Here is a 12,145-nt window from a genome sequence, read left to right on the forward strand (position 1 = left end):
AGACCAGCCTGGGAAACATGGTGAAATCCTCTCTCTACAAAAAATACAAAAAAAAAAAAAAAAAAAAAAAGCCAGGCATAGTGGCACGTGCCTGCAGTCCCAGCTACTTGGGGGGCCGAGACAAGAGAATCGCTTAAACCAGGGAGGCAGAGGTTGCAATGAGCCAAGATCGCGCCACTGCACTCCAGCCTGGGCGACAGTGAGACCCTGCCTCAAACAAACAAAAAGGAAGGTTAAGGGACTTAAATTTGCACTGCTAATAGTTGGTAGATCTGAAATTCGAAACAAGGTCATCTGACTCCAAAGCCTAGATTCTTAATTACTAAACTCTAAGGCCCTTGCCTTAGATGTGAAAAACTTTCTTTTAGTAGAATCTAGCCACTCTGCTGCAGTAGTACCCACAGAGGTCCCTAGCAGGTAGCAAGGCTAATCTTATTTGGGGTAGCCTTCAGCATCTCCAGAACTAATAACGTAAAATTCTTATGTCTGAAACCAGGTTCTTATGTCTGAAATTTGTATGTTTAATAAGGCAAATTTAACCAGGAAAATAACCATAGAAACTAGACATTGTTTTTTTTTTTTTTTAAATACAAAGCATCTTTTAAATAGAAACCAGTCTTTATCTTTATAAATACAAAGAAGTGTTTATGTGTCCTTAGGTAAGGGTCTTGCAAATGAGAAATTATCTTGACTATGAGTTTGTATGACTACAATTTACACATGATCATTCCATGAAGTCACTGGTGTAGGCAACCAGTGTCCTGTAGCTGTAATTCAATTCTACTATTAATACGTTATAGTTTTGTCCCTACTGGAGGGCTTCTTTCTGCACACAGTTATACTGCAGTATTCACAAACAGATCTTTTAAAAAATATCATTAATCTAAATCTAATGGCTGGAAACACTCTCTTCCACAATCAAATCTTTCTATTGTTGCCAGAAATAGCCTGACAAAATGTATGCAGATTTGATGAATAATACTTGTAACTGGCCTTAGTGCTGCCTGCTTTCAGGCATGATGGATAACTTCTAATGAGTAGCTATGTGTGTGTCTGTGTGTGTGGAAAAAGTGTGTGAGTGTGGGAGGAATGCATGCACGCAGTGTGTGTGGGTATACACATCTTAATGCGTGATGGCTTTTGGTCTATTCTGAGATTATGGTGAAGAGCTTTTGGACAAAGACAAAACAATAGAAAAACAGACATTATATCATCTTGAAAAGAGGCAACGGATCGTGGGCCAACCAGAGGAAATGGACAATGTTTCCCTAACAGTTTCCCAAATTAGCAGAAGGACAAGATACTCCGCTGGGAGATTTCAATCATCCAAACATTTGCTGAAAATCTGATTCTGCCAGAATAGATGATAATTTGTTTATTTTGTTTAATTTTAAAAGTTACACATACTAGCTTTTTAAAATCTAGGAAAGAGAAAAACAAATAAAATTAATCACCTATGGTCTCATCACTAAATAAAACCACTCAACACTGTGGTACATTATCCATTATCTTGCTCCTTTTCTAATGCATAAGTTGACTTTGACAATAATAATTATAATCTAAATATGGTTATTTATATATAATTTATGTATAATATTTAATAAATTGTTGAATTGATATAATCATATTTTCTCAGAAGAAGTAGTGAAGGTTAAGGAAGTAATAAGGAAGGCCAATCTAGATTTAATTGAAACCATAAAAAAGTGATAGGAATTATGGAAGAAAGTAATTATATCATCTTGGAGTTCCTATTGACACTTAAAGAGATATTGTTCACAATCAGACCTTCAAGAAGGTACAGTATAGATATGGCTATCCACACCCAAGTGGATCTAATGGGCAAAACCTCTAAAAGGGAAAATACAGTTTAAGGAAGAGAAAAAAATCTAACATGCAAAATCTGGATTAAATAATTGAAAGTAATCTCAATGAGAAAGAAAGGATGAGACATTTAAAGACACCAATATGAACTGTAAAGATGGCACACTGATGAATCCCATTTTTAAAAAGCACCTGTAAAACAATTTTTATAGTATTAATTATTATTTTAGCAAAGCACTGGAAAAATTGATATGTCCATCAATAAGGGACTGATTACATAAATCATGACGCATTCATACAATAGAATACTATAGAGCAATTTAAAATAGTGAAGATTGTGTGTTTATATAGACAAATTTCTAAAAGAGAAGAGTAAAATAAGGAAGTATATAAGGGGATTATTATAACTGAGAGCTGAAACAAGAAGTGGAGCATTGTCTTGTTTGACATCAGCTGAGAATGTGCACATTGGGTGACTGAAAATTTTTGTTGCTCCATGCATGGCCACAAATGACACAAAAGGACCATGAGTATTGATTTTGGAGTTACAACTAAATTTTAGCAAGTAAGCTAATTCTCAAATATGGAATCTCTGAATAATGACAGTTGTCTGTATACTGTTTATTAGTATGGATTATTGGGTGTATGAAAACTCTAAAAAATGCATTTGCATTGACAGGAAAAATATGTTCATTTACACGAAGTATCTAAAAATTTGTTAGAAAAACATGTTAACATGAAATATTAAGCATAAATGAGAGAGAGAGATTCAGATAGTGCCCAGAGAAAAATTATTTGTAATGTAAAGGAAGAATTAAATGTCTGTTAAACATGTTACAAATGCATAGCAATTAGTATATAGTAATTAAGATGTTGGTTGAGAAAAAGCAAGTGGCCTAATAGAAAAAACATAATAAAGATCCCAGAAACAAATTCACATATATACGAAGAGCTTGATATAATAGAAAGTAGCATCAGGGAAAAGAGGAGACTACTCAGTCAATAGTGTTTGGAAAATTGACAAACATGGATAAAATTAAGTTAGATCCCCAACCTCACATAATCTATAAAGGTCAAGGGGAATAAATATTTTATTATGAAAATAAAACTATGAAGCCAGTATTTAAAAAATATAATAGATGTTGGATAAAAAAGAGAAAATTTAATCCAAAGCAAGTAGAAGGAAAACATAATAAAAATAAAATGGAAATCAATGAAATAGAAAACAAAAAACAACAGAGAAAATTAAACCAAAACCTGGGCACATTGGAAAGATCAATAAAATTAATAAACCTAAAAGAGGACAGATCAAGTAAAAAGGAGAAAATTACCAATAACAGGTGAGAGAGAAGGGATATCACTATGGATGTTTTAGGCAATAAAAAGACAATGAAGGAATATTGTGGAAAACTTCATATGGAACTGCCTCTAAGCTAATAAAATGGAATCCTGCTAAGTTTTCAAGGAAACTACGTTGCCAAAGAAATCACAATCCCTTCTGGTCCACGGCTTTTGGACTCTGAAGCAAGGCGAAGCCCCCAAGAAAGGCACTTTCTCCAATATCTACTTTAAGTATGCACATGGAGAACAATGGTAGGAACAACCCAGATGGCGTCATCTGGATCCACAGATGACAGTGGACACCAAAAGTCCTTTCCTAAAGCTGAACCAGGATCCAAGCAAATCGCTTTCTCCACTTCCAGCTCATGTAGTTTTCACAACTCTAGCCTGGCCAGATTTGGTCATCATTGTGGACCAGTGACTGCTGTCCCATGCTGTTGCATTCCTCCCTTTTGTGAATGTGAGTTTCTACTGCAATTATCTTATTCCTTTTCCCCCACTAATTTGGGGTATGGAGGGTGGCAGACAACTTGGCAGATAATAAGAATCTTCATCTAATCTTAGATGCTGTAATGGTATAAGTACTTGCAAAGTCTTCCTTGGGGAGAGGTCAAATATGTTCTATGTGAAAAGTAAAGCTCACGAATATCTGAGTGGCAGATAGGTGTACTGTGGCAGAGACAGTTAGTCATCTACCAATATCTATCCTCCCTTTAATTACATTACAGAACTCCTAAGTTTAGCTGGGCACCCAGCTAGAGTAATTTTTCTAGCCTTCCTTGCAGCTAGGTGTGGCCACATGTCTATGGTCTGCCAATGGCAGGTGAAAAGAAATGATGTCTGCCACTTCTGGGTCATGTCCTTTAAAGAAATATATATGTGCTCCTCTTGCTTTTCTCCTTTCCCACTAGCTGAATGCAAATGTGATGATGAGGGCCCAAGCAGCCACTTTGGACCAGAGATGGAAACCAAATGTTGAGAATGAGAAAGCTACCCTACCAATCCCGTGGCACTAATCTTTGAGCTTTTAGGTAAAAGAAATAAATGTCAGCCCTTTTTACACTACAGCATTTGGCAGGGTGGCGGGGGGTGGAGGGCGGTATTTGTTATGGCAACTGAGACAGAAACTACAATAAATCAAAACAAAAATTAGTACCAGAACTCATGGAATGTTTCTGCCATGTTTGGTGAGAATGAAGATTGTGTCAGAACCTTTTTTCTGTTGGTAGTGTGACAGGATGAACTGAGGAGCCCTACGAGCATGCCTGAGAGATATTAGGTTAGTAACTCTGGATTTGTTTTTATTTGGTTTGGTTATACTGAATTATCAAAAGTTTTTTTTTTTCTGGCTAAGGGAGGCTAAGTATGCCTAAAGAAGCTAAAGACGATTTTTGAGGGAGGAAGGAAGAAAATAGAAGGATCCATTATGGTGGAAGGTTAAAGGTGCAGTTAAGACATTTTATTAAAAAGTATGTATAAAGCTATCCCCACTCCATCTCTTTATTACTAGACAGGTGCTTTAACCAGCTAAGCCACGAAGCCTCCCGCATCTCTTTATTAAATGTTCCTAAATCAACATAATTTAAGGTTTTGGAGTTGGATTTGTTTTGGAGGGAGCAATGTTGAATTTAACCTCAAGAGGGCAGCAAGGAGCCCAAGAGCACTATGGTACATTAATTCCTAATAGGAAATAAAGAGGGAGATCGTACCAAAGGCCTAAATTATTAATATGTTGCCACCAAAGCAGGGAAAGGGAGAAAGGTGGGGAAAAAAGGCTAGAGTCAGAGAAAATACATTTTGACATTACAATTTTGGACAAGGCAGACTTTATTTACTTTCAATGAATGATAGAAATTTTGTTATGTATTAATTTTGCCATTTCATATTATTGAATTGCCTATGACAAAAGGCAAAGTTCCTTTGCTTGGATTATGAATAATTTTAACTTTGAAGACTAAATTATAAAGGAACTGGAGTTGTGAATCAAAGTATATTGCAGATCACCTAATTTGGGCCACCCACTAAATAAGTTCTCTGATAATATGTGTGGCTCTGAAGAGTCCGTGAAATGAAAGGTATCAAGAATATAGTCTTATAAAATCTAAGGTCCAGAAAGGGTTTTTTCCCAAAAACTTGTAACAAACATTACCTATCCACACAGGACATTTCCCATTGCACAGCTGAGTAAGCTTAACAGCAAAAATCTGAATTTGTTTCACATCTCATCACCCGTCACATAAGATGTCCTCTGTGGTAGCCACAGAGATGCACTGCCCAGATCTCCCTTCAAGGAAGCACCATTGCCCCAGGTGTCAGCAGTCAGCCTGCAGCTGACCAGCCCTTCTGGCTCTGCCTCAGCGGCCCAGGGTTTGACCTTCCTGGTGTGGCCCACATCCCAAGACTGAGATAAATGGGGCTATATAGGCTCAGCCATTTGGGCCCAATGTAGGACAACTCCGACAGACCACATGGGCTTTTTGGTGTTGGCTGAGGCTTTGTCAGGCCTGTGTTGTAGTCCCATTTCCCACTCCGGCCAATCCTACTTCCTCTCCATTGCTTCCTGATATTGATCCTCTTACAGACCCTGCCTGCCAAGCTTCATCTTAGCATCTGCTTCCAGAGAATCCAGCTTGGTTGGATAGGGTGTCAGGAGTGATCTGAGAAAGTCAGCATAAAGAGGGATCACTTGTCACCTGGCTGACAATAAGGACCCCTGGTTCTTAATCTAGACAGTTAAGACGGTCTGCTGAGATCCAGGCTCAACAAAATCTTTTAAATTTTGTCTTGCATTGTAGCCACACTAACTGGAAAGCTGTCTTTGGCAGTTCTGGAGAAATCTCCTGGACTATTAAAAGGATTTTCTCAGTGACTGGCTCTCCATCATTGGAGCAAACCAAATTTGACACCATGCCAATCTCTGAACAAAACAAGCTTCAATATTTTATGAAAAGCATTTTTTATTTTTCAGTTGATTATAGGCTTTTGGCTTGTTTTATTTTTATTTATGTTCCTGTTTATGCATTTACCCCTGATAGTAATTTGGCAGGAAAGATGTTTGTCTTATTGTATTTTACCCACAGTACATGGGTGAAGAAAGGAGCCAACTTATTTTAGTGCTTTATAGATGACTTATTAAGGGGTTTTGAAATGAATAAAATTAATGCTATCCCTAACAGAAACAGTAGCCACTGTGACTCATGCAAATAAACAAATTCAAAATTATCTCCTGGCCTTGACAGCCCTTCTTTCAGCAAAAGTACATAGTAGAAATCAAAAGTTGGAAGTAAATTTAAAGTATTTGAAAGGATTATTCAAAATCAACATTTCTAAACCTTGAAACCTAAAACAACTCCACAAAGGTCTAATCGATATTAACTATGGTGAAGGATGGAGGTAAAGAAAGAAAACTCAATCCCTGAAAATGAGACCAAGAAAATAGCCTTCTTGAAATGTGAGATAGTACAATTAGTTAAATAGTAGCCCTCAAAAAGATAAATTCAAGGCCGGGCATGGTGGTGCCTGTAATCCCAATGCTTTGAGAGGCCGAGGCAGGCAGATGGCGCGGGCCCAGGAGTTTGAGACCAGCCTGGGCAAATATGATGATACCCTGTCTTTACAAAAAATACAAAAATTAGCTGGGCATGTTGTTGCATGCCTGTAGTCCCAGCTGCTCAGGAGGCTGAGATGAGAGGATCGCTTGAGCCTGGGAGGCAGAGGTTGCAGTGACCCGTGATCATGCCACTGTACCCCCGCCTGGGTGACAGAGTGAGACCCTGACTCAAAAAAAAAAAAAAAGAAGATAAATTCAAGCCCTAATCCCTGGTAACTGAACATGACCTAATTTGGCAAAAGGGTCTTTACAGATGTAATTAAATTAAGGATCTTGAGATGAGATTAGTCTCATCTCATCCAATCATTTCATCTCCTCCTAAATCCAGTGACTGTTGTCCTGTAAGAGGAAGGAGAGGGAGATCAAGAAATAGAGACACAGGGGCAGTCAATATGAAGACAGTTGCTGAGATTAGAGTGATGTGTCTATAAGCCAAGGGACATCAAGAATTGCCAGCAGCCACCAGAAGCTAGGAGAGATGCATAAAATGGATTCTCTTCCAGAGGTCCTAGAAGGAACCAACCCTGCTGACACTTTGATTTTGGACTTCTGGCCTCCAGACCCGTGAAAGAATAAATTTGTTTGTCGTAATTTGTTAAAACAGCCCTAAGAAATGAATACAGACAGTGAGTAGCTACTTACTTCCGCAGTGCCATGGGCTCCCCAGTGGTTGGGCTGAGCTTTGATTTCCAGCAGAGCCAAGTGTACTTTGAAGAGCCTGCGTATTAATGTAGCAGGGGTCATCGAAGAGATCCACTCGGCACGTGTGCTTCAATAATGAAGTATCTTGCTCGGACTGCACCCTTCTTGGATGGACATTACCTGTAGTGATTAGTAGTGATCAATGCATTATGTTTTTTCTTTGTAAATAGTAAACAAAATCATGTTTGAGTCTAGAATTGATAGAAATCTAAAGGCCATGCCCCACCCTGTACAATGATTGAACACTTAACTTTTAGGTTTGACCTGGAAAATCAAAATAAGCACCAGTCTCTGAGGGAAAGCCACCCTTTCACTGGGCTTCTTTCCCTTCTCAGGCCCAGCCCCCAGCTGATCAATTTCATCAACAGCAGACAGAAGACAAGCAGGAAGATCCAAAGAGGACTGACCGCTGTGGAAGAAAGAGGGCTGATAGTCTCAGCAAACAGCACAAACCCGCACTCAACACTGCTCAGAGGGGTTGCCCAGGAATCAGGAAAACACACATGTCATATTGAACTTGATTATCTATAATTAAACTCCTTTTCAAAACTGATTAATTTTAAATCCTTATTTCCTGTGAACTAAATTAATTTATAAATAAGAAATGAATGAATGAATACAATAAAATTCTTAAGAGTAGGAAGTCTGGCTTCTCTCTATGCTCAAAGTTTGCACTTGCCAACCTCAGCCTTGCACCAATTGCTGATGTTTAATTCTGTTATTCAATGAAAAGAACTCAAGCCTCAGGTTATCTCCTCCTCCTCTATTAATCTGTCCTCTCCCCTTCCATTCTATTCTACACATTGTAGCCCAAATAATCTTTTAAAAACTGCAAATCCAGTCATATTTCTCAGAGGTTTCACACCTCTTCAATTGCTTCCCATGCTCTTTAACAAGCTGTAGGCCTTGCTCTGTCTACCCAGCTACTCTTCTTCCTCTCTCCTCCCCAGCCTCTGTCTGGGATCACACTGGCCTTCCTGCAGTATGAGCTCACATCAAAAGGCTGTCTCCTCTAATTAACATGCTCTTCCCTCCTTTTCTCCATCACTGTCATCCTTCAGATATTAACTTAAACATCTCTTTCTTTAGGAAGGCCTTCCCTGACTTTCCAGACCAGAATAGATCTCTGCTTTCCCAGCAGTTTGCACTTGACCTCTGATATGGTTTGGCTGTGTCCCCGCCCAAATCTCACCTTGAATTGTAATAATCCCCATGTGTCAAGGGCAGGGCCAGGTGGAGATAACTAAATCATGGGGGCAGTTTTCCCTATACTGTTCTCCTTGTAGTGAATGAGTCTCAGATCTGATGGTTTTATAAATGGGAGTTCCCCTGCACAGCTCTTTTGCATGCTGCCATGTAAGATGTGCCTTTGCTTCTCCTTTGCCTTCTGCCATGATTGTGAGGCCTCCCCAGCCATGTGGAAATGTGAGTCCATTAAATCTCTTTCCTTTATAAATTATCCAGTCTTGGGTATGTCTTTATTAGCAGCATGAGAACAGATGAATACAACCTCCAAAGTCCATATCATGCGAGTAATTCATTCTATTATTTATGTTCTATCTTATTATTTAGTTAAACAGAATATGTGCTAGCCACATAGCTAGCCATATGTGCTCACGGTCATCATGAGGCTGCACCTGAACTAGTGACATTCCATTGCCATAATGTAAGACAATATTAGTCCTTCTATTGCTTTAGTCATTAAACCTTTTCAGTGTGGTCCAAGGACCAACCACATACTGAATTTCACATCAGGGTGAATAATGCTATGATACTTGTAACTCATAGTATGGAAACTAAGAATACATCAAGCAGGAGAAGCCCAGTCAGAAGTCTGCAGTCTTACCACCTGCTTCTCCTTTACTCCTTGTCTGTCAGCTGTTACATGTCATCTTGTCATGTGTCATACTCTGTATGGGGGGTATCCTAAAACAGGAGTGAGGTTTCTACAGAGGGAGGAGTTGACAGGGTGCCTCATTTGTTTTGTACATTTTGCCACCTATAAGATAGTTTCCATTTGCTTAGTTAAGTGGATTTATAAGTTATATTATCTAGTTTAAACTAAACTTGCTTTTACAAATGGAAAGTGGCTAAAAGATTACTGCAAAGAAATGAAGGATTAAGGATAATTCTTTTAGTACAAGCTTCTCCTTAGCTGCATTAAGAGCTTATAAACAAGAATGATCTAATCAGATCAGAGCTCTGGCCCCTCAAATGTTCAAATTATCACGAATTAAATGTAGATTTACATCTACTTTCTTTTTCAATAAATGCTCTAAATGCATACTAGACCTTGAGATATTATCTAATGATAGCATCCAGCTGTTGTAATTAGCAAGTCTTTGTAAAAAATGTTTATCATCTACTCTAACTTTAAATTTTCCTATATTTGTGTGTTTTATGATATACACATATTAATATATTAGCACGTGTGTACAACTTATATATTACTAAATAACCATTTCTGTAGGAGTGCCTGCTCATAAAAATTTACTGAAAGTGAAATATAATCAAAAGTGCTTGAAAGTGGCTAAGTCAGTTTTTTTTTTTTAAGTTGATATCTCACCCTGTCACCCAGGCTTAAGTGCACTGATGAAAACACAGCTTACTGCAGCCTCGAACTCCTAGGTTAAAGTGATCCTCCCGCCTCAGCCTCTGGAGTCACTGGGATTACAGGTGTGAGCTACTGGGCCTGGCTAGAGGTCAGCTTTTAAATTCATATGGACCTGAGTTCAAATCCCTGGGGTATCTCTTACTATCTGAGCGGTCTGGGATGAGTTAATTAACCTCTCTAAGACTCAGTTTTCATATCTGTAAAATGTGGGTGCCTAGCATAAAATACTGTTGTGAGGACTAAGTGAAATAATGTTGGTGAGACACTGAGCATAGTGCCTGCCTTATAGCAGGTATTCGATAAATAGTTCCCACTGATGCTCAGTTATTATTTAGTCATTGATGCTGGGCCTCCATACATGATGCTTATCTCTTACTGCAATATCCTCCCCCTCCTTTTCTTTACTTAATTCTTATTTGTCCTTCAAGATTCTGCTCTGAAGCCATCTTTTGCAGGAAGCCTTCCCCTGAATCCTTCCCTCCCTAAGGTCGGGAATGGTGCCCGATTCATGATATACTGCAAGAATCTGTTTTACTTCTGTCTTCCCCCTTGAGACTGCAAATTCCTCGTGTCCTTGAGGAAAGACTAGAACCCATCTAATTTGTGTATCTTCTGCATCTTCAGTGCTTGGGATGAAGCAGGTGCTCAAAAGAAAAATGTTTATCAGCTGATTAGACAAATAACTGCATGTCTATCCAATCTTCCTTTGTTGGCATATTTAACCCCACCACGTTTTGAAGACTTTGGATCAATCCATAGCATAGGGTGCTAATGCATCTGCCCCTCACAAAGCGTTAGCCTGAGCTAACCACAACAATTTTACCATCCCGTAGGATGACACCAAAAACATAGGTGTTTATATCTAGCCTCTCTTGAAAACTGCCACCTTTAAGTGCACAACAGAGTACCGAAAAGAAAAGAAAGAAACGGCCATTCCTTTTTTTTTTCATATGGGCCATCATATTTAAGTTGGTAATGTTGCCTTAAATTAAAAAAAAAAAAAAAGCCCACCCCAGACCCAAATTTAAAATCATTCTAGGCTGAAGTGTATGGTTCACGAGGGCTTAGATACACATGCCAGCTAGTATGCCTTCCAAAAGTTCTTTGTGCCAAGTATTACTCCAAGACCCTATCCAACTTTCCTAAGAGAAGATTTGTAGAGGAAAATAAATACATACACAGTATATACACTGTAAGTAACAACGTTTTAAAGTGTAAGCCCTTAGGGTTTGTGGGAACTTAATGTCTTTTTGATTAAAAATATCAACATTTCAATTTTAACTGGAAGGTCAGGGAAACATTATTCTATTTTGCTAATTATTGTTTTCCATGAGGGAATTTTTCCGTAAGTATGAAGGATAGGGATCTTTTCTATGTTTAGTGATAAATACAATTAACTCTTTCAACAACCAGAGGCTACTGCAGTATTTATAATACACTGGAATTCAAGTTTGAAGTCAATATTTTAATAAATGGATGTCTTGGTAGGTTATTAAAAATATTTCTATAGGTATCTCTCAAATGCCTATATATGAATCTCTGGGAAAAGCCACAAAAACTATGTATTTGCTATTCTGGCAACTGCTATTAAATTGCTCATTGGTCAAGAATTTCAGATTACTTTAAAAACATATGCCCAAGTAGGCCAGGCGCGGTGGGTCACGCCTATAATCCCAGCACTTTGGGAGGCCAAGGCGGGCAGATCACCTGAGGTTGGGAGTTCGAGACCAACCTGACCAACATGGAGAAACCCCGTCTCTATTAAAAATACAAAATTAGCGGGGCATGGTGGCACATGCCTGTAATCCCAGCTACTCGGGAGGCTGAGGCAGGAGAATCGCTTGAACCCAGGAGGCAGAGATTGCTGTGAGCCAAGATGGCGCCATTGCACTCCAGCCAGGGCAACAAGAGCAAAAGTCCGTCTAAAACAAAAAACAACAAAAAAAAACATATGCCCAAGTAATCACAGACAGGTCTCAAGATAGGATTACCTGATTTATAGGTGCCTAGGGATGAAAAGACACTAGTAGGAAACTCTCTCCTGCCACAGTAGGAGG

General features: G+C 38.7%; 2 protein-coding genes across 26 annotated transcripts in view; one reads left to right on the top strand and one right to left on the bottom strand.

The window, feature by feature from the left end:
* The window catches only part of EID1 (EP300 interacting inhibitor of differentiation 1), a 73,645-nt gene that overhangs the window by 25,322 nt on the left and 36,178 nt on the right, over window positions 1-12,145 (top strand). For 6 of the 25 annotated variants that reach the window (XR_008513469.2, XR_008513464.2, XR_008513467.1 and 3 more), the window contains 2 exons: window positions 4,074-4,193; window positions 7,810-8,027. The exons of 6 other annotated variants lie outside the window; for them this stretch is intronic. The gene's annotated coding sequence lies outside the window, so the exon portion shown is untranslated. Of the gene's footprint in view, window positions 1-730; window positions 3,623-4,073; window positions 4,194-4,391; window positions 4,442-7,100; window positions 8,028-12,145 lie in introns of those variants that run through there. 13 more of the 25 variants (XR_008513468.2, XR_008513473.1, XR_008513478.1 and 10 more) reach the window with 5 other exon arrangements.
* The window catches only part of SHC4 (SHC adaptor protein 4), a 139,855-nt gene that overhangs the window by 12,207 nt on the left and 115,503 nt on the right, over window positions 1-12,145 (bottom strand). The window contains exon 10 of the mRNA XM_024232402.3: window positions 7,415-7,594. Within this exon, the coding sequence (XP_024088170.2) occupies window positions 7,415-7,594 (180 nt within the window). The remainder of the gene's footprint in view (window positions 1-7,414; window positions 7,595-12,145) is intronic.

Source organism: Pongo abelii, chromosome 16, assembly GCF_028885655.2.
Source record: "Pongo abelii isolate AG06213 chromosome 16, NHGRI_mPonAbe1-v2.0_pri, whole genome shotgun sequence".
Lineage (NCBI taxonomy): Eukaryota > Metazoa > Chordata > Mammalia > Primates > Hominidae > Pongo > Pongo abelii.